Raw genomic sequence first — 25677 nt, forward strand, 5'->3', positions numbered from 1 at the left:
CATTGCCAGTCTTACTTCTGCGCTGCTGCCGGCAGAGCTGGGCCCTTGGTCAGCAGCTGCCGCTCTCTGGCTGCCCAGCTCTGAAGGCAGTGCAGAAGTACGGGTGGGAATACCGCAAACCCCCTACAGTAATTTTGCAACCGCCCCCCACAACCAGCCCCAGTTTGGGAAGGCTGGTCTCCCCAGTGACATCTGTATAGGATAGGGTAAAATCACACAGAAGACCAAAAAGAAAAGGAGGACTTGTGGCACCTTAGAGACTAACAAATTTATTTGAGCATGAGCTTTTGTGAGCTACAGCTCACTTCATCGGACCAGATTCCATAGAGGAGACCAGATTCCACTGTCCGTGACGCGTTTTTCACAGATGTGAATTTGGTAGGGCCCTACCCAGGACATAGTTACAGGAGAATGCCACAGCCAGGGCACACCACACCACCGGGCCAGGAGTGGGGATGGCCATGCCACAGGGCTGGGCTATGCCATAGGGCTGGGCCAGCCACAGAGCCCCCCCCAGTGCTGGTGCTAATACTCTGGGAGCCCTAAACTGGAATATTTTTGCCCCCCTCAACACATACTAATAATGGGGGGGGGGTGCTTGAGCTGCTTGGGGCCCTAAGCAATTGCTTAATCTGTTTATGCCAACCACTAACACCTCCCTCCCCCCAGGAAGGATTGGGTCAGTCCCCCGCGCGGAGCCAGGAAGGACGAGGCCACGAGGCCGGGAAGCGGGGGTGCGTGTGTGTGTGTGTGGCTGTGCTGTACTAATCCTACCTGCGCGTCTCCGGCTGGACCTCGCCTTCGCACCGACCCGCAGCGGCGCCGCCGCCGCCATCATCGCCCGCCCGGCCTGACCTCTCACACCCGCCGCGGCGCCGTGGGAGGCGGAGCCTGAGACGCGGCACGCGGGGCTCGATCCAGCGCGGCCTCTTGCGGACGCACGCTAGGTAGGAGGCAGGCGCCGCGCAGTGCTGGCCGCCTTGGGGTGGGGGCTGGGGCGAAGGAGGCTTCGAGCTGCCGGGGGAAGCGGGCCCTGAGCCTTACTGGGGAGCGGAGCGGCTGCTGCTGCGGGCTTTAGCCCCCTGGCGGAGGGCTCCTTATTCCTCTCCCGGCACGTTCTCCTCATGGGGGGTACTGGGCCTGTCCCCCGAGCCGAGCCTCACCCGGGGCAGCTCCCCAGACGTGTCCCCTGGAGCTGGTTCAGAGGGGCCGGATGAGGAGACCCCCAACGACCCTCCCCGCCCGCCCCCCTGGTTGGAGGACTGGAGCTCGCAGGCCTGTTTACAGCCTCCGCCTCTGGCTGGAGGATTTTGCCGTGAGCCACTCACACGGTCTCCTCTTTCTCTTCCTTCAGTGCGATGCCCCCGCAGCCCTGGCCTCTGGCGGGAACGGCGATCTGCTTATTGATTTGCTTTAAGAGACACCAGTTGCATTATTTTAGGCCAAGGGGAATTGAGCAGCGTCTGATGTGACGCAGTGCATGCGTTATAATCCCACGTACTACTGTGCTGAACCTTGTCCAAGAGGATCCCATGCAGCCCATCCTCCCCATATCCAAAGTGTGGCTAGCGGCGATGTGGATGCTGCAGTGTCAGTGTCCCAAAGTGTATGGAGGATGCTAGGTGCTTTCATCCTTTTTAGGCGCTGACAGCCGTGTGGAATAAATTCCCTCACTGAGTCGCATTTTTCATTGATGTTCGGATCCTTTAAGTAACCCCCAGACTCCAGTGAAATTCCTTGTGTGTGTTTAGAGTTATCCATTTGGGGAGTGGAGTGGAAAATTAAATAACTCAAATAGCTTTCAATTAAAAGTTCAGAACAGAGCCTGTACTAGACCTCTGTGTATTTGGAGATAACAGGGGATGTGCCAGGGGGTGAAGGCCAAAACCATAACTAGATTAAAAAAAGAATGAAATAAATTCATGGAGAATAGGTCCATCAGTGGCTATTAACCAAGATGGTCAGGGATGCAGTCCCATGCTCTGGGTGTCTCTAGTCTCTGACTGCTGTGAGAGTGGATGACAGGGGATGAATAATTGCCCTGTTCTGCTCATTTCCTCTTAAGCACTGGCATTGGCCACTGTTGGAAGACAGGATACTTCAAAGGTGTAGATGGACCTTTGGTCTGACCCAGTATGACTGTTCTTATGGAGAGCATGCTGTGTCAAGTCTGAAATCAAAATAGGTGAAAAATATTATAAATGAGTGACGGGAGTTCATCAAGTATAGCTAGTATGTAATTTTTCATAATGACTTAGGTACCTGTCCAGCTCCCACTGAAATTAGGGAAAAGAATAGGATATCATTGACAACTGGATTAATCACTTAGGCGCCAATTCTGCAATGAGCCCTGAGCCAGTATACCATTACAGCAGCACAGAGCTCAGCCCCATGATTTTGGCCTTATTGATGTTGCCCCAAATAGGCCCCAATGATGGGCCCCAAATAGGGACTATACATTTGTTTTAAAACAAATTTAAAATAGTTCTGGGGAAATGTCACCATTGCTCTTGCAGTGTTGTGAACCAAAACACAACAGCACATGCTAGTGCAATGCAGGGATGCTGGATAGGGTTGCCAAGCCTCCAGGATTGGGCTGGAGTCTCCAGGAATTAAAGATTAAGCTTTAATTAAAGATTGTGGTGTGATGAGACCTCCAGGAATACGCCCAACCAAAATTGGAAACCCTAACGCTGGAACAGTTTTTATAGAGGGGGTGCTAAGAGGCACTGAACCCAACTGTAAACTCTGTATATAACGGAAACTGCTTCAAACAAGGGGTGTGGCAGCACTCCTAATTCCAGCACTTATGGGGCAATGAGAACTGCAAAGTGAAACTGACAAGTCTAGGTTCAGTGTTGGCCCACAGTGAAATAAAATGTAAGTAGACTATCAATATGGTCTATCAAATTAGTCTATCGCATTTATTCTTTTAGTAATCTAAATACAATTTGGATGCTTTTAGTACAATTTGACTTAATACTGTTTATTTTATGGACCAAATTAATGCAGTTGTTTAAATATATCATGTGAGATGGGTGAGGCCAAGATTTGAAATGGAATGCATGAGGACAGTATATAAAAATGTGTATGCAATTGTGCACCTGTGTATGTTGCATAAATATCAAGATTACAAGTTTCGGATAGGTATTTAGGCACTAAACTAGCCATTTGCATGCAGAATCACTGGATGTGTGTACAGACACAGTGATTGCACGCCCAAATGTAGGCATAACAAATCCTCAGGCTTTTTTTTTTTATTATTAAATAAAAATGTGAGATTTACAAGTGTCCAGTAGGCATTAGGCAGCGATCCTCATTATGCAGAGATTTAAGCGTGTACTTAATTTTATGCATGTGAGTAGTCTTATTGCCTTCAATGGGAAGGATTTGAGCCAGTCTCCCTCTACAGGTGAAAGGCTAGCATAGCATCTAGCTCATTGTGTCAGTCAGGCTCTCTTAAAATTCTTTAGTAGGTTTAAAGATACCAACACCTAAAATGACAAGATATTCCTCTAGATAAAATTTAGCAGTGATGGAGCTTTGATTTTAATAAAAAATGTCTAGACAGTAAAAAGAAACAAACAATATCCTACATTCCAATCATAGAGCAAATAAACTAGATAGAGTATATATGATAAAAGAAAAGGAGAACTTGTGGCACCTTAGAGACTAACCAATTTATTCGAGCATAAGCTTTAGTGAGCTACAGCTCACTTCATCGGATGCATACTGTGGAAAATACAGAAGATGTTTTTATACACACACACAAACCATGAAAAAATGGGTGTTTATCACTACAAAAGGTTTTCTCCCCCCCCCCCCACTCTCCTGCTGGTAATAGTTTATCTAAAGTGATCACTCTCCTTACAATGTGTATGATAATCAAGGTGGGCCATTTCCAGCACAAATCCAGGTTTTCTCCCACCCAGCCCCCCCAACAAACCCACTCTCCTGTTGGTAATAGCTTATCTAAAGTGATCACTCTGTCATTATGCAAGGCACTGCATTTAGCCATATGGAGTGGAAATCTATCAACTGCATGAAAAAACTTGTACAGATACAGACAGACATCATCTTCCTTTCCAAATGCAAACAGATGGACATCGTACCAAAAGGACTGAAGGTAAAAAATCCATTACAATCTACATGCCACACAGACTATGCTGACAGCTTGTGCCACACGCTCTCAAAGAAACTGCGGAATCACCTGATCAACATCCTCTACAGCAAACAGGGAAAGATTAAGAATGAGCTCTCAAAAATGGATACTCTCATAAAAAGCCAACCTTCCACACAAACTTCCTCGTGGCTGGAATTTACTAAAACTAGACAAGCCATTTACAACGCGGACTTTGCTTCTCTACAAAAGAAAAAGGACACTAAACTTTCTAAACTACTACATGCTACAAGGGGCCACAGCAATGGTTCCCTCAACCCACCCAGCAATATTGTTAACCTATCCAACTATACTCTCAGCCCAGCAGAAGCAGCTGTCCTATCTCGGGGCCTCTCCTTCTGCCCCTCCAGCCCCACGAACATGATACAGTTCTGTGGTGACCTAGAATCCAATTTTCGACGTCTCCGACTCAAGGAATATTTCCAAAATACCTCTGAACAACATACTAATCCACAGAGGCCTCCCTACCAACATTACAAAAAGAAGGATTCTAGGTGGACTTCTCCTGAAGGTCGAAACAGCAGACTGGACTTCTACATAGAGTGCTTCCGCCGACGTGCACGGTCTGAAATTGTGGAAAAGCGGCATCACTTGCCCCATAACCTCAGCCGTGCAGAACACAATGCCATCCACAGCCTCAGAAACAACTCTGACATCATAATCAAAAAGGCTGACAAAGGAGGTGCGGTTGTCATCATGAATAGGTCGGAATATGAACAAGAGGCTGCTCGGCAGCTCTCCAACACCACTTTCTACAAGCCATTACCCTATGATCCCACTGAGAGTTACCAAAAGCAACTACAGCATTTGCTCAAGAAACTTCCTGAAAAAGCACGAGATCAAATCCGCACAGACACATCCCTGGAACCCCGACCTGGGATATTCTGTCTACTACCCAAGATCCATAAACCTGGAAATCCTGGGCGCCCCATCATCTCAGGCATTGGCACCCTGACAGCAGGATTGTCTGGCTATGTAGACTCCCTCCTCAGGCCCTACGCTACCAGCACTCCCAGCTACCTTCGAGACACCACTGACTTCCTGAGGAAACTACAATCTATCGGTGATCTTCCTGATAACACAATCCTGGCCACTATGGATGTAGAAGCCCTCTACACCAACATTCCACACAAAGATGGACTACAAGCTGTCAAGAACACTATCCCCGATAATGTCACGGCTAACCTGGTGGTTGAACTTTGTGACTTTGTCCTTACCCATAACTATTTTACATTTGGGGACAATGTATACCTTCAGATCAGTGGCACTGCTATGGGTACCCGCATGGCCCCACAGTATGCCAACATTTTTATGGCTGATTTAGAACAATGCTTCCTCAGCTCTCGTCCCCTAACGCCCCTACTCTACTTGCGCTATATTGATGACATCTTCATCATCTGGACCCATGGAAAAGAAGCCCTTGAGGAATTCCACCATGATTTCAACAATTTCCATCCCACCATCAACCTCAGCCTGGTCCAGTCCACACAAGAGATCCACTTCCTGGACACTACAGTGCTAATAAACAATGGTCACATAAACACCGCCCTATACCGGAAACCTACTGACCGCTATTCCTACCTACATGCCTCCAGCTTTCACCCTGACCACACCACACGATCCATCGTCTACAGCCAAGCTCTGCGATACAACCGCATTTGCTCCAACCCCTCAGACAGAGACAAACACCTACAAGATCTCTATCAAGCATTCTTACAACTACAATACGCACCTGCGGAAGTGAAGAAACAGATTGATAGAGCCAGAAGAGTTCCCAGAAGTCACCTACTACAGGACAGGCCTAACAAAGAAAATAACAGAACGCCACTAGCTGTCACCTTCAGCCCCCAACTAAAACCCCTCCAACGCATTATTAAGGATCTACAACCTATCCTGAAGGATGACCCAACACTCTCACAAATCTTGGGAGACAGGCCAGTCCTTGCCTACAGACAGCCCCCAACCTGAAGCAAATACTCACCAACAACCACATACCACACAACAGAACCACTAAGCCAGGAACCTATCCTTGCAACAAAGCCCATTGCCAACTGTGCCCACATATCTATTCAGGGGACACCATCACAGGGCCTAATAACATCAGCCACACTATCAGAGGCTCGTTCACCTGCACATACACCAATGTGATATATGCCATTGTGTGCCAGCAATGCCCCTCTGCCATGTACATTGGTCAAACTGGACAGTCTCTACGTAAAAGAATAAATGGACACAAATCAGATGTCAAGAATTATAACATTCAAAAGCAGTCGGAGAACACTTCAGTCTCTCTGGTCACTCGGTTTCTGATCTCAAAGTGACTATCCTTCAACAAAAAAAATTCAAAAACAGATTCCAACGAGAGACTGCTGAATTGGAATTAATTTGCAAATTGGATACAATTAATTTAGGCTTGAATAGAGACTGGGAATGGTTGAGTCATTATAAAAAGTAACCTATTTCCCCTTGCTTATTCCTTTCCCCCCCCCCCACTGTTCCTCAGACGTTCTTGTTAAACCCTGGATTTGTGCTGGAAATGGCCCACCTTGATTATCATACACATTGTAAGGAGAGTGATCACTTTAGATAAGCTATTACCAGCAGGAGAGTGGTGGGGGGGGGGACTTTTTGTAGTGATAAACACCCATTTTTTCATGGTTTGTGTGTATAAAAACATCTTCTGTATTTTCCACAGTATGCATCCGATGAAGTGAGCTGTAGCTCACGAAAGCTTATGCTCAAATAAATTGGTTAGTCTCTAAGGTGCCACAAGTTCTCCTTTTCTTTTTGCGAATACAGACTAACACGGCTGTTACTCTGAAACCTGTCAGTATATATGATGATTACCTTCTTCAACAGCGAATCATTTATCCCCAATTGCAACATTGCAATTTTAGGCTGCCACAACTGCCTCGCAAAATCTTATTCCTCAAAAACTGATTCTATAGCTATGATATTCTGAATCTGTAACCTATTGATTGTGTCACATTACATCTATTTCATTTTTGTTCCACAAAGACAATAAAGGAATTGATCCTTATGCAATGGACTTTCTGTTAATAGTTGGACAATTCCTTCTCTAGATACAGTATGCATGCTCTTTCTTGTCTCCTATAAACAAGCAATAGCAGTGCCTGCATGCACGGGAGATGGTGGAATGAAAGAACACCCTGCATTTCTGAACTTTTTTCTCTTCTGTTTTACCTCATGTTCTTTTATTCAGCCTCCTTAACTTCTGCCAACGACTGATCTTTCTCATTTCTCCATCTGTTAGCTGTTTTACCAGTCGGGACTTGCTAAAAAGTGATACTTTTTTAATCTCCATCTTAAATCCGGTATAATATTGAATGTAATGTTATAACAATATGTGACTCGGTACTGTACTCTAACTTATGCCAGAGCTTTTCAATGTCAGAAGAACAAAGTCAAGATATGATGGCAACTGAGGAACTTCAAGCCATTATACAAAGATGCGTAAGTAACTTCCTTTTTGTAAAAAGATACTAAAAGTTATAGAAACTGGCATTGCCTGTACTATATTTAAATAAAAAAGCAGGGGAGCTTTCGATAGCGCTTGTCATGACCATGCAGGTTTGGTTTTCAGTTTCCATTGCCTGCTCCCTGGTTCTTGTCCTAAGACTGCTACTAGCACCTGACCCTTGCCTCTTGGACGAGGAAGTGCTCTGCTTCCCTCAACAGTAGCTTCTACAGCCAGTTAAGAGGCAGCAGCAATAGGCAGGAGCATGTAGAAGAAAATGTGCCTCTCCAAAAGACTTGGTGTAATCTCATGTCAGGGAAAGTGTTATTGAGAGACTGGCATGTGTTCTGAGGTAATTACTAGTATCTGTTTTACTCCTGGGGGAATTCTGCGCCCCTGCCCGCAGATTCTCTTTGCCTCCTTGCAGAAACAGGAGAAGCTGCACCAATGTGCGCACTCTCTCTCTCTCGCACGCGCGCAGCTCAGATGCATCTGTTCAGGCAGCCGGGGAGAGGTAAATCACTGGGGGTGAGTGGGATCTGCTTTCCTCTTCCCTGCACAGAACACCCAGAGCTCGGTCAGATCAACACCCAGAAATTTCCCGTGGCAGCAGGAAGCTTTGCACTGCAGAGAGGGGGGGTCTGGGTGGGGGTTCCGGGTGTGGGGTGGTGAGGATCACTTGGGGCGGGCGGTCCAGATGCATGGGGTTGGGTGGACAGGGAGAGCAGCTCCCTGTCCAATGATCCGCTCCCCCCATCTGTGCACCTGGAACCCCCCACTGAGGCCCCCCCCACCGAACTTCCACCCTGCTGAGCCTGACCCCCTGCATGAGGAGCCCCCCACACGCAAACCTGCACCCCATTGAGCCCCAACCAGCTACATCCTGACCCTCCACCCCACCCAGCCCTATTCCCCCAGACACCCACACTGAGCCCTAACCACCTTCACCTGGACTCCACTACAGAGTCCCATTCGCCCTGCACTCAGAACCCTGCACTGAGCCTCTGTGCATCCAGATTCATCCCCACCGAGCTGCCCGCACCCAGATTGCACCACACAGAATGCTGGTACTCTTGAAGGAAGTCTGATCCAAAAAATAAAATTTTTTAAAATTCTGCAAAGTTCTGCATAGTTTGTTTGTCAAAATAACACAGAAACACAATAATAATATAATCACACCATTTTCAATTATTTGCTGACTAATATTTTGAAATAAATTACCAAAATAATTGAAAATGGTGTAATTATAATGTGTTATTTTGACAAATGAATTTGGCAGAATTTTTATTTTTTTGGTGCAGAATTTTTAATTTTTTTGGTGCAGCATTCCCTCAGAGTATTCTAGTGTCTAAATGATAAATTATAGGTATAGTAAAAACTGAAGTTACAGCTAAATTAAATTTGTATTTAAACTCAAATTTGGGTTTGTTTGTGATTTACATTATATAAATGTAAAATTAAAGATAAATTTTCATTGTAGCAAATTCTAGAAGAAGAAGATTTCAAAGGAGAAGATTTCAGTCTTTTTCAAGTAGCAGGCCAGAAGTGCTTAGAAGAAGGTTATGCAGCAGAAGTATTAGAAGTAATTCAAAATGAGAAAAATAAGGTAAGTTTAAATCTGCATCTGTGTGTATTTTAGCGGTATACTTTAAACACATAGGTAAATAGGTTAAATTTTGCATATTCCAGCTGTTTATACATTGTTTGAGAGTTTTATTCTTAGTATCTCTGTAAGATACAAATACCATATAGTACGCACAAGGATGTACAATTTCAGGGCACTGTAGCACGTATACACTGAGAGACATGTACAGTTTGCATAGACCCAGATTCATCTTTCTGTGAAACTGTTTTGGCAATGATTACTGGACCTGAAACAAACATAGCCAACCACAAGAGGTCACCTCAGAGTAGGGCAATCCTTTCATGTCATACAGGCATGCTAGTGGCTCCTACATGTGACCACTCCAGGCTGTCCGCATAGGAAGCAGGGGCTTCCTCGTACTGAGTAATTCTTGACTCCTAGATCAGCCCCTTAGAGCTGTTGTTAGCTGGAGCATCTTAGAGCAGCCATCAGGCTGCATTGCCTTATGTTGGGGATCCAGGTTGCTGCACAAGTGGTCCAGGACAGAAAGAGTTGAAGAAGTGGCTTAAAGCCAACTTTGTATATTTCCTCCTGAGCAGTGTACTGTTTAGCTGTAAACAAGGATATGAGGCACAGTGTCCTTAACAAACCCTTTCATTAATAGTTCATTAATTAGGATAAACAGAAGAGAAGAGAAAAGGAGGACTTGTGGCACCTTAGAGACTAACAAATTTATTTGAGCATAAGCTTTCGTGAGCTACAGCTCACTTCATCGGATGCATTCAGTGGAAAATACAGTGATTTTAAGAGAGATTTTAAGGCAAATTTTAAAAAGGGAAAGTGATAGTGACTCTTTGTTGGGGTAGAGAGAATTCCAGATAGATGGACTAAAATTGGCCAAGAGTCTAAGAAGAAAGCGAGCAGACAGGAAGTAACAGAATGAAAGTTCAGAGACGTATATGACCAGTTTGGGAAACTGGGAGAACCTACTTATATGGGATACAGAGATAGATAGGAAGTCAGAAAAGGTGATGAGGGATGGAATAATATTGTCCCACTTCATGGAAAGATGGAAAGTAGTCTGGTTGCAGCCTCTGTACCCCACTGAATTTTAGAGTAAGGATTTAAGACCTGAAAAGAACAGTTTACCTCCTTCCTCAAATAGTGTGTTCTCTCTAATTTTTGCCTGGAATTTTGCTACTACCATCCAATAAAAGAGTTAGAACACTGCCTATCCCTATTTGAAAAGCACGTTCACATACACACCTGGAAATGCATAAGTTTATATTGACATAGGACAAAAACCATTCCATGTATATTTTGGAGAATGCTCTTCAGAATTTTCCTCCATTCTGCCAAATAGGGAAGGAGAGCATAACAGATGCCCAGAACAGAACATTGTAATGATAAACTTTGTATTCAGGTTAATGACTATGGTATGTTACAACCAGCATTGATCACAGAATTATAGAAATGCAAAGTTGGAGGGGTCCTCGAGAGGTCATCTAGGTCAGCCTCCAGCATGGAGTTAGGACAAATATACCTTGACCATCCCTGACAGGTGTTTGCCTAACTTTGTCTTAAGAATCTTCAATTACAAGGATTCCACAACGTCCTTTGGGAACTCTTTTTATAGTTTAGAAAGTTTTTCCTAGTATCCAATCTAAATCTCCCTTACTGCATATTAATCTGATTACCGGTACGTCATATCGTATCTTCAGTGGACATGGAGAACAATTGCTCTCTGTTCTCTGTATAATAGCCCTTAACTATTGTCAGGTCTCCCCTCAGTTTTTTTTCTCAAACCTAAATATGGTCAGTTTTTTTAACTTATCCTCATAGATTAGGTTTTCTAAAACTTTGATCATTTATTTCTCTCCCCTTTGGACTCTCTCCATTTTGTCCACATTTTTCTTAAAGTGTGGTGCCCAGAACTGGACACAGTACACCTGCTAAGGCCTCACCAGTGCCAAGCATAGCAGGACCATTACCTTCTGTGTCTTACATTCGACCCTCCTGTTAATACATGCCACAATGTTGTTAGCCTTTTTTGTAACTGCATCATATTGTTGATTCATATGCAATTTGTGATCCACTATAATGCCCAGATTCTTTGCAGCAATACTACCACCCAGCCAGTTATTCCCCATTTGTAGTTGTACATCTGATTTTTTCAATCCTAAGTATAATACTTCGCACTTGTCTTTACTGAACTTCATCTTGTTGATTTTAGACCAATTCTCCAATTTGTCAAGGTCATTTTGAATTCTAATCCTGTCCTCCAAAGTGCTTGTAACGCCATCCAGCTTGGTATTGTCTGCAGATTGTATACGTATGTTTCCACTCCATTATCCAAGTAATTAAGGAAAACATTCAATAATACATCCTCCCATTTTGACAGTGAACCATTGCACAATGAACACTTTTGAGTATGGTTTTTCAAACAGTTATGTTCCCGTCTTATAATAATTTCATCTAGACCACTTTTCCCTAGTTGCTTATGAGTAAGGTTAAGATTTAGTTATGGGTATTTTTTAGTAAAAGCCATGGACAGGTCACGGGCAGTAAAGAAAAATTCCTGGCCCCGTGACCTGTTTATGACTTTTACTACATACCCCTGACTAAATCTTTGGTGTTCTGGTGTGCTCCGGGGGCACAGCTGCTCCTCTGGAGGGGGAGGCTCTGGGGCATCCGCTGGTGCTATGGGGGGAGGCTCTGGGGCACCCGCTGGTGCTGTGGGGGGAGGCTCCGGGGCACCCGCTGGTGATGAGTGGGGTGGGGCTCTGGGGCACCCACCGCTGCTGCTGGCAGGGGGATGGCCCAGCCACCGCCACTGCTGGCAAGGGCGGCCTGGGACCATTGCTGTCGGTGTGGGGGAGGGAGCGGTGCAGCTGGCAGCTGCTCAGGCAGCCCTGGGGTCAGTCACACCTGCCGGCTGCAGAAGTCATGGAGGTCCCGTGACTTCCATGACAGACTTGCAACCTTACTTATGAGATTGTCATGTGGGAATGTGTCAAAAGCTGAACTAAAATCAAGATATGTCACATCTACGCCTTTCCCCCATCCATTATTCCAGTAACCCTGTCAAAGAAGGAAATTAGGTTGATTTGGCATGATTTGTTCTTGACCGATCCATGTTAGCTATTACTTATTACTTTATTGACCTGTAGGTGCTTACAAATTAATTGTTTAATAATTTGTTCTAGGATTTTACCAAGTATCGAAATTAAGCAGACTGGTTTATAATTCCTGGGTCCTCTTTGTTCCCTTTTTTAAAGATAAATACCATGTTTGCCCTTCCCTAGTTGTCTGAGACTTCACCCGTCCTTCATGAGTTCTCGAAGATAATTGCTAATTGTTGAGATTGCTTCAGCTAGTTCCTTAAGTACCCTAGGATCATTTTCAGCAGGCCCTGCCAACTTGAATACATTTAACATATCTAAAAATTGTTTAACCTGTTCTTTCCCTATTCTGACTTGTGTTCCTTTCCGCTTATTAATATTAATTGTATTAAGCATCCGGTCACAGTTGACTTTTTTAATGAAGACTGCGGTACTCTGAAACCTGAAGTAAACTAGGCATTAAACACCTCAACTAGGCATTAAACACCTCAGCCTTCTTGTTGTCATCCATCATTCATCTGTTTGTCATCCATAATCTATTGACTCTTTTTGACGTATATATGTATTCATTTAGGATTGTATTTTAAATCCACTAAATTTTGGCCTGTTTTCTCTGTAAATCTGATTTACAGGTTATTGTCAAGAGTATGGGCTGGAATCTTGTTTGTCCTCTTGTTAGATCCATTTTGAGTTATAAGCAGGAAGATGAGAAGAGAGAACATTGTCTGAAAATACTAGATCAGTTGGTGCAGGTATGTTGTTGAACCATGTAGTCTTAATAAAGGCGAATCTCATATAATTATTATACAATTACAGTACTTTTTTTAAGTCTCTTAATGTTACAGTGTTTGTTCTGTAAATCTTTACTTTAACCAGAAAACTTCCTTGAATTGAATAATGGATTTTTCCATCCTGGACTGGATGTTGTTTAATGATATTAAAGTCCTGATATTTGTTGTCTCTTGTTGAACCCTCGACAGCAATATAAATGTGGAAGAGCATAGGCAGACAAGTGATATGTAAGATTTTGTGAAAATGTATCATTTTGAATTTAATTCAAGCAGTAGAGTACATGCTGAACTTTTTCTTTTACCTCTACCAGTTAAAGTGGTCTCATACCAAAGTAGAATTAAATGTTATTTGGCCATAGCAATCTAAATATCCTTACATGTGGCTTCATTCTAAATGCATGTTTTAAAGCAGAAGTTTTCAAACTGTAGGGCGTTCCCCCTTAGAAGGGTGGAAAGGAATGTTTAGGGGAGCTCGGGCCAGCTCCACGCCGGGGGGTTCAGAGAGGGAGCACTGCCTCCATCCCCTGACTCCCCTCAGCAGGCCACCAAGTCAATGTCAACACCTTCATGCCCAGCACTGGCTCCGCTCCCAGAGACCAAGGCACACTTCTTCCCACATCCTGAAACCCCGAGGAGGGAGGAGCAGGTATTGCAGGGGCACATCCAAAAATTGTAACTCAGGGGGAACTCAGCTCAAAAATGTTGAAAACTACTATTTTAAAGAGAGCATGAGCTTTTTTTGGTTTTTAGGTTTTGGTTTTTTGTAACAATAATGTCCTGGATGTTTTGCATCTTCTGTCGTTGCCATGCGAAAATTGTGTTACAGTTTTGGAAGTACATTTATTATTGTAAAGGTACTTAATGTATTACTTTAGAGGTAAACAACAGTAAAGTGGCTTGATCCTTTCTTGCAGCTGTGTAATCCAAAGGAACTTTTATTGGGTTTACTTGAGCAGATTGAGCAGACTTCTGGGGAACAGATATCCCAAACTATTCTGCTCTTGCTTCAACCTCTGCAGACAGGTAATGAGCACTTTCCTATCTGATTGTACACTTAAACAAAATAGCTTTCCTACTCCAGTTTAGTGCATTTATTTAGTTGCTGTTGAAAAAGATTTGGAACATTTCTAATCTGATTGTTTTATTACTTGTATTTAAAGTAGTACTCTAGAACACCTAGTGTTCTGCGGGAGCACGTGAAATATAATTTCAGTACTTATTGAGACCTGTTATAAGAGTGCCTGAGGACACAATTAATGGTTTAAACGCAGAATATTTCAAATGGGCATCTGCTGAAACACAATACTCAACCATTGCTTGTACTACAAATATTTTACTTTCTGTGGGTTGCCATCCTCCTCCTCCTCCTGAAACAGTCATCTGTATCTATGCCTTTTATTCACTTGCCCTTTATAGGTATTGAAAGTTAACCAATTCCTGCATATCAGTGAAAGTCACAAACTGCATATTTGCTTAAAAAAATACCTGTGAGCTTGGAGGACAGAATGTAACACCTCTCACCACTGAAAACACTAGCTGTGAATGCAGTTTTTGTAGTGGTATAAAGCATTGCATTTTAGTCTGCAAAATATATCTGATCTGAGAATCGCATCAATCTAATATTTTTTTTATTCACTAGTTCTTTTCATTTCAGTTCTGATACGATATTAGTGGCTGCTGTCCTGAGACCCACTAGAGCTTAAAATCAATGTTTCTTGCAAAGGAATGTCCCCTGTAGACAGGGCATATACCAACAGAAGGAGTTTTTGTGCTGGTATGGGAATACTGCCTCCCTGAATGGCGTTAACTATGCCAACAGAACTACTCTTCTGGAGGTCTACACTGGAGATTTTGTCAGCGTAGCTTTGTCACTAGCATGTGGTTTTTTCACACCCCTGCCCAATATAGCTATACTGGCATAAGTTTTAAGTGTAGACCAAGCCTAACCTTAGTGGTTCACAAGATACAGGCCGCTAAAATTATGTTGGAATTTAAGGGGAATGTTTTGGTAATTAGAAAGATGTCTTCTGTTAAGAGTCTGTGGACTAGCTTCTCAGCTGCACCCAGTGTCACTAAGTGCAGCTGAGATGAGGGAGGAGTCTGTAAAGGAGGTAATTGTGGCACACTGATTTTGGGGCCAGTGCTACACTGATCAGAACAGTCCTGATGTGGTGCAAAAGGGCCAGATTTCAGCAGACATTTGGTATAGTCTCTTGTTCTGCCAAGGTTAGAAACACTTCGGTAGTACAGATGTTTTCAGGGCCAGGAAGGGTTTGCCCCTTTGGGCCAGTGATATAAGAGAGAAATTTTCAATATTTATGTCCACTTTCCAGAGGCAGGATTTGTTGTATATTAAAATGCATGGGATGCTGTTGTGATATTTCTTTGCAATACTCAACCCTATGGTGCTGGTAGTTATAACATCCCAAAACTAACAGGTGTAGAATCCTGGTGTCTCTGCACTTGTTCATAGTATTGCAGGTTTGATTTTTTTTTTTTTAACCAAAGGCTGTTCAATACAGTCACCTAACTCAATACAGATCTTATTCTTTGCTTTTTCTCAAACCCTGAATCTACTACAGCAGGCAAAAGCTTTTGTGTTATAAGTGAGAAGAAATTAAGATGTTCCACCTCTGTAACATCACTTGTGGGGGGAAATAGTAGATAACTAGATGTTTAACAACACTTTTTCTTTTTATTTCAGTTCTATTGAAACTTCATAGCAAGAAGTCATACTCAGTAGGTTTATCTTTGTCTACCATTTTAAATCAGCTCTCTCTCCTGCCTGTACCTTACACAAAAGAACAAATACAAGAAGATAAACTTGGCCTCTGCCAGTGTTGCAATGCAGTAGTAGATTTTGCTAAACCTTTTGTGGATGAAGTTGTTAAAAATATGGAAGGCTCAACAGAAAATGATGACAAGGAGCTCAAAGAAGAATTGCTAAAATTGTGAGTATCTTACTTCTGCTTAAAATGCATGTGTAATGAAACAAAATGAGCAATCAAAATTTCATGCACCAGCAGTGAATACACTGTTGATATTTTATAGTTTATCAAATAAACTGTTTTTAATGTGTTTTTAAAAAAACAAACGCTTCCATATTTGCGAACTATGAGAGGAAGGGCAACACTCATTCCCCTCCTGCCTGGCAGGTGGTAGAAAAGTACTTGTATAAGGGGTGGGAAGCCCAGCCAATGGCCCCTACTCCTTCCTTGCATTTACACCAGGATGAGGGACATCCCTCTTTGGAGGCATCAGGATCCAAGCCACCCCCAGCCATGAGAGTATAGGGACGAAAAACAGGAAGCGGAGCCAGTCCCTGAGATTGGAGACTCCCCCTTCAATCCATCATGAGCAGCAGCAGGGGTAAGGGGTATAACAGTTTCAGACCCCCTGGAGACAATGTCATTATATTCTGTATTGGTGGTTTTGGTAGTGGTTTTTGTTAAAAGGTTCTAATTATAGTCATCTTCTTTTGTTTCAGTTGTTTGAAAAGCTTGAAATACCCCTTATTAATAGCACAGCTTGATCAGCTGCATGAAGATATTGAAGAAGATCCCTTAAGGCATTTTGCAGCTGAAATTCTAGTAAGTGCAGTTAAAATGAATTATATTGACTTACAAAATCAGTCACTACAATTCAGTATTCACTATAATCAGTTGGCTTCCTGATTTGGTTAGTAAGATGGTTTATGAGATTCTGTAGGGTAGTGCTGATGAAGGTAAAGACTTGGAACAATATCAGATCCCTATGGTCAACAAAACTTGGCTTTGAAAGTAAAAAATCTGTGAATGTTATGCAATAAATGACTAGCATTTAACGGACCAAATTCAGCCCTCATGGTGCATCTCTTTGGGCTGCTGCTCTCTGAATTATCAGCAGCCTCTGCTCTTCTGCAGCTGGCCCCATCCCCATAGATGTACGAATCTATCTGGGCTTCTAAAAGGAGACAATGAGGTGAGATCCCTACGTGACCAAAACTAATACAATTCTGTGTTTGGCTTTTTAAAAGAACCGAGTTTGTCCTTCTACTTACTATAGCCCTTTCCTTTTTATAATTGATGTCATTGGGTAGAGCTGCACTTTAAAAATCTAAGAGTATCATATGTTGGATAAAGTTAAGAGTATTTTCTATTCAGGACACCCACTTAAGCACAAACCTAACGTTAAACATGTGCTTCAGTCCCAGTGACTTCAGTTGTTCTTAAACGCATGCATAAGTGATATCTTGAATTGGGGTGTATGAACTAGAGCCCTGCAGTGGGACCAGGATCCCAGGGTTTCCACAGGATCCCAGGGGTTCCGCAGGACCCTCTGCCATAATAGCGGGAGTGGATAGGAGTGGGTATTGCGGGGTCTGACAGGAGTGGGATTAAAAATAGTCCCGCACATGGCTCTACTAATATTAACTGAAATTTCAGGAAGCTAATCTACAGGATAAATAATTGCAGTGCCATCTTATTAGATCACACAACCAGTGTCTCCAACCCTGATTAGGAGAGATTGTTCTTTGTATAGGTCCTAGATAACCGAGTCTTAATGGACTATTTCCTGTTAGCCCGTAAGGAAATTAATAACTGTGTTTTCAGAGCAGGGTTTGAATACTATGTGGCAAATAATGTCTGGGATTGCACTTTGAACAATGAAGAGAAAACAAAATACAGCATAGCTGGTCATTATGTGAGCATCATCCATTCTGTGCACTAAGTGAGGCAAAGGTTTGTGGGGGGAAAAAGAATTTGTGATCATGTAATTAAATACTGTGTCATAGTGTATACACACAAGGTGGCCAAATTAAGATTGCACAGGCAATGTCAATTCAGGCATTTCCTAACCTTTGAGTGCTTGACTTTGCCACCTTAATAATTTCCTTAAATGTAGTTTTGATGTCTGTAACTATACACATAATTATAAAAAATATTTTCAGGAATGATTGTACATATGGTAGGTAGAGATTTTACTATATAAAATTTAAAATGTGAATCCTAATTTAAAACTTAATATCCGTATTTCCTTTTATAAAGCGGCTATATGGAATTGACTTTTTTTTTTTTTAAATAAACAGGGTATTTTATTGGATATAAGAGAATTGTTACCAACATTGTTTTTACACCATGGAAGCAGAAATCAGAACTGGGATAATCAGGATTTTTTGGATGTAGATGGAAAGCATTCTGCAGATTCTTTGGCATGTCTGTCATATCTGGTGTATGTTCAGTACTTTGGTATTGATTGTTTTCCAATGGTCTTTAGGTAAGAGCTATTTTCCATCCATTTATTAATAGTGGCTGATTTGTTGAGGTTCTTTAAAGACATTATCAGGAGCAGAAGAAAACCTTTTACTATTAGGTTTCAGAGTAGCAGCTGTGTTAGTCTGTATTCACAAAAAGAAAAGGAGTACTTGTGGCACCTTAGAGACTAACAAATTTATTTGAGCATAAGCTTTTGTGAGCTACAGAATCCAATGAAGTGAGCTGTAGCTCTTTTAATATTAATCACTAATTATTGTGTAAGCCTTTGTGTTACATTAGCATTCATTTCAGGGCAACTGTCATGTAATAAACGGTATGTGTGCAGAGGTGTTTTCTCTTTTAGGCCCCAATTCTGGAGAAACTTATGTGTGTGCTTAATTTTAGACATAAGTAGTCTCACAGAAGGAGCCATGGACTATTTATATGTTTAAAATTAAGCATGTAAGTGTTTGCAGGATTGGAACCTTAGTGTGGTGATAAACAAGTGTGGGAGAGTTGAGGGGGGACATCCTGATTTTTAGCACACATCTATTTTGAAGGTATCCATTTAGCCTAAAATTACTTTTAATTTTATGAAATAGTTACTATTCCTATATATAGTTCCACAGAGACTATTTATATATCAACATGTAGGCAGTGTGGTCTCTGCAATTATATTTATAAATAATTTTTCTGTTTTAGTCCATCATATCTTCTACAGTGCAACATGACACATATTGAGGTCCTATTGAAAAGGTAAGATCATACAAAATTTGGAGTTTGAAATACTGGATTTGTTTCTTGTTTGTCTGGTTTAATTGTCCCACAGTTGCTTTCTGATCTGTGGTAGTAATTTATGAAATCAGACTTTGAATTTACGATTCAAATTGTGGGAAAACTCTTTTGAAACTGAGTGTTAATATGGTACGGCTCAGCACAAGATGATGCCCCTTCCCACCAAAGAGTTGTAAAAAGTTGTCCCAAACACAATACTTCTATGTGATATGCTCTTACATTTTTCAGTATGTTTTACAGTATTCGTTTCACAACTGTTTTATTTATGGAAACCCAAACTAAGAACATTTTAAACATTCCAATTTTCTGAATTTGAATATTTAGTAGTACTTCTATAACTAAATTACACAGTTGAGAACGAAGTGAGGTTGCCATGGAAATATTTGACTCTAGCCTATGGTAGTATGCTATCTTCATCTGTATCATGGCCTTCAATAAATAGAACACCAGACTTACTTAAGTGTTGTAGTCATTTGCCCCTTTATTGTCTACAAAGAATAAGTCCAAGTACTACTCTACAAGCATGAGTGTTTCATAGATTATCACCAATTAAGATGAACACTCCACTGTGCCTTGTTACAACTTGGCCTAAACTTTTCAGTCTCTTTAGATTAGGATTCACTCTCTTCTGCTCATGTTTGGAAAAAGTTTGCAGAGTTCTGCAGTTGGGAAAGTACCATTTTCTTCCTTTTAATATCATGGCGTCTGAGGGACTTGAGCTCTTTCCTTTGAACGCTCATAAATATAGAATGGAAATATCAGCTCTTGATCTCAAAAGGAGTCAAATCTACAAACTCTTCTGTTTAGTGTAGTTAAATAATTCAGTTGAAGGAATGATGACAGGAAGCAGAATAGGAACTGTTGGTAGCTGAGCTTGTTTTTAGATAGATCCTGTACTACTTAGTTAATTCTTAAACATCAACAAAACATTTTTGAATTCATACTTTGAAACTGATGACTTTCTTAATTTCTTGTAGGACAGAAGAATCTGTGTTAACTAAAGGACTTGTAAGTTCCTTTTTTTTAAATCAAATATTGAATATTCTTTGTAATCTATGTTATGGTACAACCTTAATTTCCCTTGTCTGTAAAAGATGAGGATAATATTGCATACTATAATTTTAGAGTTATTGAGGCTTAATCAGATAAGCCCCAGTCTTGAAAGCATGTTGCATATGAGTAAATCTTAAATACATGCATAAATGTTTGCAGGATTGCGACCTTACTTTGTGAAGTGGTTTGAGGACCTTGGATTAAAGTACTGTACAAGTGCAAAGTTACGTTGCCTTCAAAATTATTTTTTATTGCTTGTAGGACCTGCTTGGAAACTGTTTATTGAGAATGGGAGATAATAGCCTTCACCACCAGTATTTGGAATTCAAAGGCTTCATTACAGCACCTCAGGTATTAGGATGCAATGTAAACAAGTATTTTTACTTAAAATGCCATGTCATGTCTAGCTGTTCCCTAGGTGCGTTGAGAGAGAAGAATTTAGAGAATAAAAGGATTGCCTCACTCAAAAACTTAATTGATTTTCAAACCATCCAGTGTCTTGCTATTAAGAATTGTTAACTGGAACAGGGAGCCTGCAATGGTTATCCACCTGGGAAGCAAAGTTTATCACCCCCTTTCTTTCACCACCAAACAGCATTCCCATATCCCATCGCCATCCAGTGGCAATCGTGGTGGGCAGGACGAGCCCCGGAGATTGGATTCAGGTGCAACATGTGACTCTCATGTCCCTGTCCCTTCCCTCCTCCCCTACACACATTATGCAGCATGAAGAAGCAGGCTGGGGAAGAGAAAGGGAAAAGAAGAGTCACCCACCAAAGGGGGGAAAAACTGGGGGTATGAAACTGCTTCATCTGTTCTCCTCCCTCCACACTCGCAACAAAAGGGGACTCCTTTGCTCCTAGCTTAGTAAAAGTCTCATCCCAGCTAGCAGGGTGAACATTGTGAATGCAAATGTGCAGTGCCATTTTTATATATAAAATTTTGGTGATGAATTCAGATTTCTGCATCTTAATTTGCTATAAGTTTGTGAAGGATTGGAAGCAAGACAGGTACCATTGTGTCTGGAATTGTTTGATGCCTTCCTATATAGTGAAGCTTTTTAAACATTTAACTTGAAGTTTTTTAAAATTTAAAAAATAATTTTATGCCAGAGGAGTGCAAGAAGGCCATTCCACCAGTTCGCTACCCTCTAAATAAAATATGTATTCCCTTCAGTGTTAAACCAGAGACCCGTAGTTCAGTAGATTCACTCAATTTCAGATATGTCACTCTTATATTAAAATGATCCATGGCCAGTTTAAATACAACATTACCATTTCTTAAGTCTTCTCTCTTGTGAAACAATCTCAGTTGTCACTCTCCTCATAAATAGGAACCTAAGTCCCATTAGTTGCATTTTTACCTACATCATATTCTACAAATACATGTTAAAATATAACTAAAATTATACCAGATTTAGTCTAACCAAAGTGAGAGCACACAATATTAGAGGTTATATTTGTGTTGATAGAAACTGTGACAGGGTCGGGCCAGATGGCTACAAGAGAGTGATCCTATTGGGATCCAGGAAGTGGGCGGGCAAAGCTCGCCCACTGCTAAAGGATCCCCCCCCAGCCTAAGGGGGGGATCCACAGGACCTAGAAACCAAATGATTACGTGGGACAACTAATGAAGAACAGGAACGGGAGTGCGGTCAGAGGGTCAAAAAAAGGGAACCGGACGGGGACACCGAGCAGAGGACCCCGGACAGCGCCCACCGTTCCTCAAAGGCGTCAAGGGAGTCGGTGGACGCCGCCCAGAGGAACTCTGCCCGGAGGCGTGAACGGACTGAGGATCGGAAATAGGCTCCGCAGTCGCAGGAGACTCCATCGGCCAACCTCCTCACCCTGGTTTTATAGATGGCCACTTTAGCCAGGGCCAGGAGGAGGTTGACCAGGAGGTCCCGCGACTTAGTGGGGCCACGGACAGGGAGTGCGTAAATAAGAAGGTGAGGAGAAAAGTGCAACCAAAACCTTAACAAAATATTGGTGAGGAGCCGGAATAGGGGCTGCAACCTGGCGCACTCCAGGTAGACGTGCGCCAGGGTTTCCCTCACGCCGCAAAAGGGGCAGGTGTCCGGGATTGGGGTAAACCGCGCCAAGTACACGCCCGTGCTCACGGCCCCGTGTAGGAGCCGCCAACTGATATCCCCGGCGGGCCTCGGGACTAAGGTGGAATAGAGGCTGGCCCACCGGGGCTCCTCACCCTCTAGAGGTGGCAGGAGATCCCGCCATCTACAAGAGAGTGATAGAAGGCAGATTTATTAGCCCCAGGTTAAGTAGGTCCCTTTTCCCTGGGTACGGTAACAGGGAAGGTTCCAGAACAATCAGGAACTTTCTGGAAACAATTAAGACAGGCTGATTAGAACACCTGCAGCCAATCAAGAAGCTGCTAGAATCAATGAAGGCAGGCTAATCAGGGCACCTGGGTTTAAAAAGGAGCTCACTTCAGTTTGTGGTGTGTGTGTGAGGAGCTGGGAGCAAGAGGCACTAGGAGCTGAGAGTGAGAACGCTTACTGCTGGAGGACTGAGGAGTACAAGCATTATCAGACACGACGAGGAAGGTCCTATGGTGAGGATAAAGAAGGTGTTGGGAGGAGCCCAGGGAGTTGTAGCTGTCGCACAGCTGTTCCAGGAGGCACTCTAGACAGCTGCATTCCACAGGGCCCTGGGCTGGAACCCGGAGTAGAGGGTGGGCCCGGGTTCCCCCCAAGCCTCCCAACTCCTGGTCAGACACAGGAGGAATTGACCTGGACTGTGGGTTCACGAAAACTGCCAAACTGAGGGCTGCCGTGAATCTCCGAGGCGAGCAACTCCGCCAATAAGCGCAAGACCCACCAAGGTAGAGGAGGAACTTTGTCACAAAACCAATATTCTGTTGTCCTCCTTCGCGTTTGTTGCACACTGGACTGAGAATTTCAGCATAAGGTCTATTAATACATGCATGCTTTTTCTACTGACCACAATAGCTAATTCAATGACATTTAAACTATTCCTAGTTTCATTGTTGTCTCTTTGCAAATGCATCATCTTATACTTTTTAAATTTCAAACTCTGCTTCTAAGCCTAATCTATCAAGAATATTTTCAGAATAGTTCATCCATGAAGTCTTGACCACTTGCTCTATTTTAGTATCCAGGGTAAATTTAGCGATCTTTATAAAGCTTTGTGTAAATCAATACTAGATATCAGTCCATTCCCATTATAAAGCTCTGTCTCATTCTACTCCTTATCAACATCCACTAAGAATGTGGACACAAGAACAAATGGATATAAACTGGCCATCAACAAGTTTAGGCTTGAAATTAGATGAAGGTTTCTAATCATCAGAGGAGTGAAGTTTTGGAATAGCCTTCCAAGAGAAACCGTGGGGACCAAAAACCTAACTGGCTTCAAGAGATGAGCTTGATAAATTTATGGAGGGGATGGTGTGATGAGACTGTCTACAATGGCATGTAGCCAATCTGTGACTGCTAGCAGCATATATTTCCTATGGCTTCTGATGGGACACCAGATAGGGAGGGCTGAGTTAATACAGAGAATTCTTTCCTAGGTGTCTGGCTTGTGGGTCTTGTCCACATGCTCAGGGTCTAACTGATTGCCATATTTGGCACTGGGAAGGAATTTTCCCCTGGATCAGATTGGCAGAGACCTTTGGAGTTTTTCGCCTTCCTCTGCAACACAGGGCACGGGTCAACTTGCAGGTTTAAACTAGTGTAAATGGTGGATTGTTTGTAACTTGAAGTCTTTAAATCATGATTTGAGAACTTCAGTAACTCGGCCATAGGTTAGGGATCTATTACAGGAGTGAGTGGGTGAGGTCCTGTGGCCTGCAATGTGCAGGAGATTAGAGTAGATGATCATGATGGTCCTTTCTGGCCTTAAAGTCTATGAGTCTAAGAATTTCTGACATGATCTACCTTTCACAAATCCATATTGGCTCAGACCCATTTAATAATACATTTCTAAATATAACCATAAATATAAATTTGAAATATATTCCTGATAGATTTTACTTACAGGGCTAGTAATAAATCTCTATTAAATTCAGAAACTATACTTGATGTTTACTCAATTATACAGTATTTCAAGTTTCAAAATACTTTTAAAATATGGTTAACTGCTCACTTGGTTGGTTCCCAGTTTTAGATCATCCACAGATGCAGGCCATACCTAACTGCTATTTTGCTTACTTTTGTTTCAGTATTTTCAGTCATTTCAGTTATTTATTTCTCATTAGTACCCACAAACATCTTACAGCTTATGTACAGAAAATTATTAAAAAAATTAATCACGATTAGTTGCACGATTAAAAAAAAATAATCGCGTGATTAATTGCACTGTTAATGATAGAATACCATTTACTTAAACATTTTTGGATGTTTTCTACATTTTCAAATATATTGATTTCAATTGCAACACAGAATATAAAGTGTACAGTGCTCACTTTATATTTATTTTTGATTACAAGTATTTGCACTGTAAAAAAACAAAAGAAATAGTATTTTGCACTACAGAACATGTATTAGGTGAATTGAAATCTCCTTATCATGAAAGTTGAATTTACAAATGTAGAATTGTTAAAAACAAACAAACAAACCTGCAGTCAAAAAAAAAAATGTAAAATTTTAGACCCTGCAAGTCCACTCAGTCCTACTTCTTGTTCAGCCAATCTCTCAGACAAACAATTTTGTTTACATTTGCAGGAGATAATGCTGCCTGCTTCTTGTTTACAATGTCGCCTGAAAGTGAGAACAGGCATTCTCATGGCACTGTTGTAGCCGGCGTCACAAGATATTTAAGTGCCAAAAGCACTAAAGATTCATATGTCCCTTCATGCTTCAAGCACCATTTCAGGGGACATGCGTATATGCTGATGACGGGTTCTGCTCCATAACAATCCAAAGCAGCGTGGACCAATGCATGTTCATTTTCATCATCTGTCAGATCCCACCAGCAGAAGGTTGATTTTCTTTTTTGGTGGTTTGTGTTCTGTAGTTTCCACTTCAGAGTCTTGCTCTTTTAAGACTTCTGAAAGCATGCTCCACACTTCATCCCTCTCAGATTTTGGAAGGCACTTCAGATTCTTAAACCTTTGGTCAAGTGCTGTAGCGCAGTGGTTCTCAAACTAGGGCCACTGCTTGTTCAGGAAAAGCTCCTGGCGGGCCGGGCCAGTTTGTTTACCTGCCGCGTCCGCAGGTTCGGCTGATCGTGGCTCCCACTGGCCGTGGTTCGCCGCTCCAGGCCAGTAGGGGCTGCAGGAAGGGCGGCCAGCACATCCCTCGGCCCGCGCCACTTCCCACAGCCCCCATTGGCCTGGAGCAGTGAACCACGGCCAGTGGGAGCCGCGATCGGCTGAACCTGCAGACGCGGCAGGTAAACCAGCCTAGCCCACCAGGAGTTTTCCCTGAACCAACGGCAGCCATAGTTTGAGAACCAC

General features: G+C 42.5%; 2 protein-coding genes across 5 annotated transcripts in view; one reads left to right on the plus strand and one right to left on the minus strand.

Moving 5' to 3' along the window:
• RPAP2 (RNA polymerase II associated protein 2) overlaps positions 1 to 926 on the minus strand; it is a 67256-nt gene extending 66330 nt beyond the window's left edge. For 2 of the 3 annotated variants that reach the window (XM_074961334.1, XM_074961333.1), the window contains exon 1: positions 775 to 926. In XM_074961334.1, coding sequence (XP_074817435.1) covers positions 775 to 838 — 64 coding nt within the window. In that variant the 5' untranslated portion in view covers positions 839 to 926. The remainder of the gene's footprint in view (positions 1 to 774) is intronic. The other variant, XM_074961335.1, reaches the window with a different exon arrangement.
• Positions 814 to 25677, plus strand: part of GLMN (glomulin, FKBP associated protein) — a 45805-nt gene continuing 20941 nt past the window's right edge. For both annotated transcript variants that reach the window (XM_074961336.1, XM_074961337.1), the window contains exons 1-11: positions 814 to 947; positions 7580 to 7654; positions 9139 to 9264; positions 12998 to 13117; positions 14071 to 14179; positions 15861 to 16107; positions 16644 to 16746; positions 18225 to 18412; positions 19093 to 19146; positions 20163 to 20193; positions 20500 to 20589. In XM_074961336.1, the coding sequence (XP_074817437.1) occupies positions 7589 to 7654; positions 9139 to 9264; positions 12998 to 13117; positions 14071 to 14179; positions 15861 to 16107; positions 16644 to 16746; positions 18225 to 18412; positions 19093 to 19146; positions 20163 to 20193; positions 20500 to 20589 (1134 nt within the window). In that variant the 5' untranslated portion in view covers positions 814 to 947; positions 7580 to 7588. The remainder of the gene's footprint in view (positions 948 to 7579; positions 7655 to 9138; positions 9265 to 12997; positions 13118 to 14070; positions 14180 to 15860; positions 16108 to 16643; positions 16747 to 18224; positions 18413 to 19092; positions 19147 to 20162; positions 20194 to 20499; positions 20590 to 25677) is intronic.

The sequence above is a fragment of the Natator depressus genome, chromosome 8 (genome assembly GCF_965152275.1).
Source record: "Natator depressus isolate rNatDep1 chromosome 8, rNatDep2.hap1, whole genome shotgun sequence".
Taxonomy (NCBI): domain Eukaryota; kingdom Metazoa; phylum Chordata; order Testudines; family Cheloniidae; genus Natator; species Natator depressus.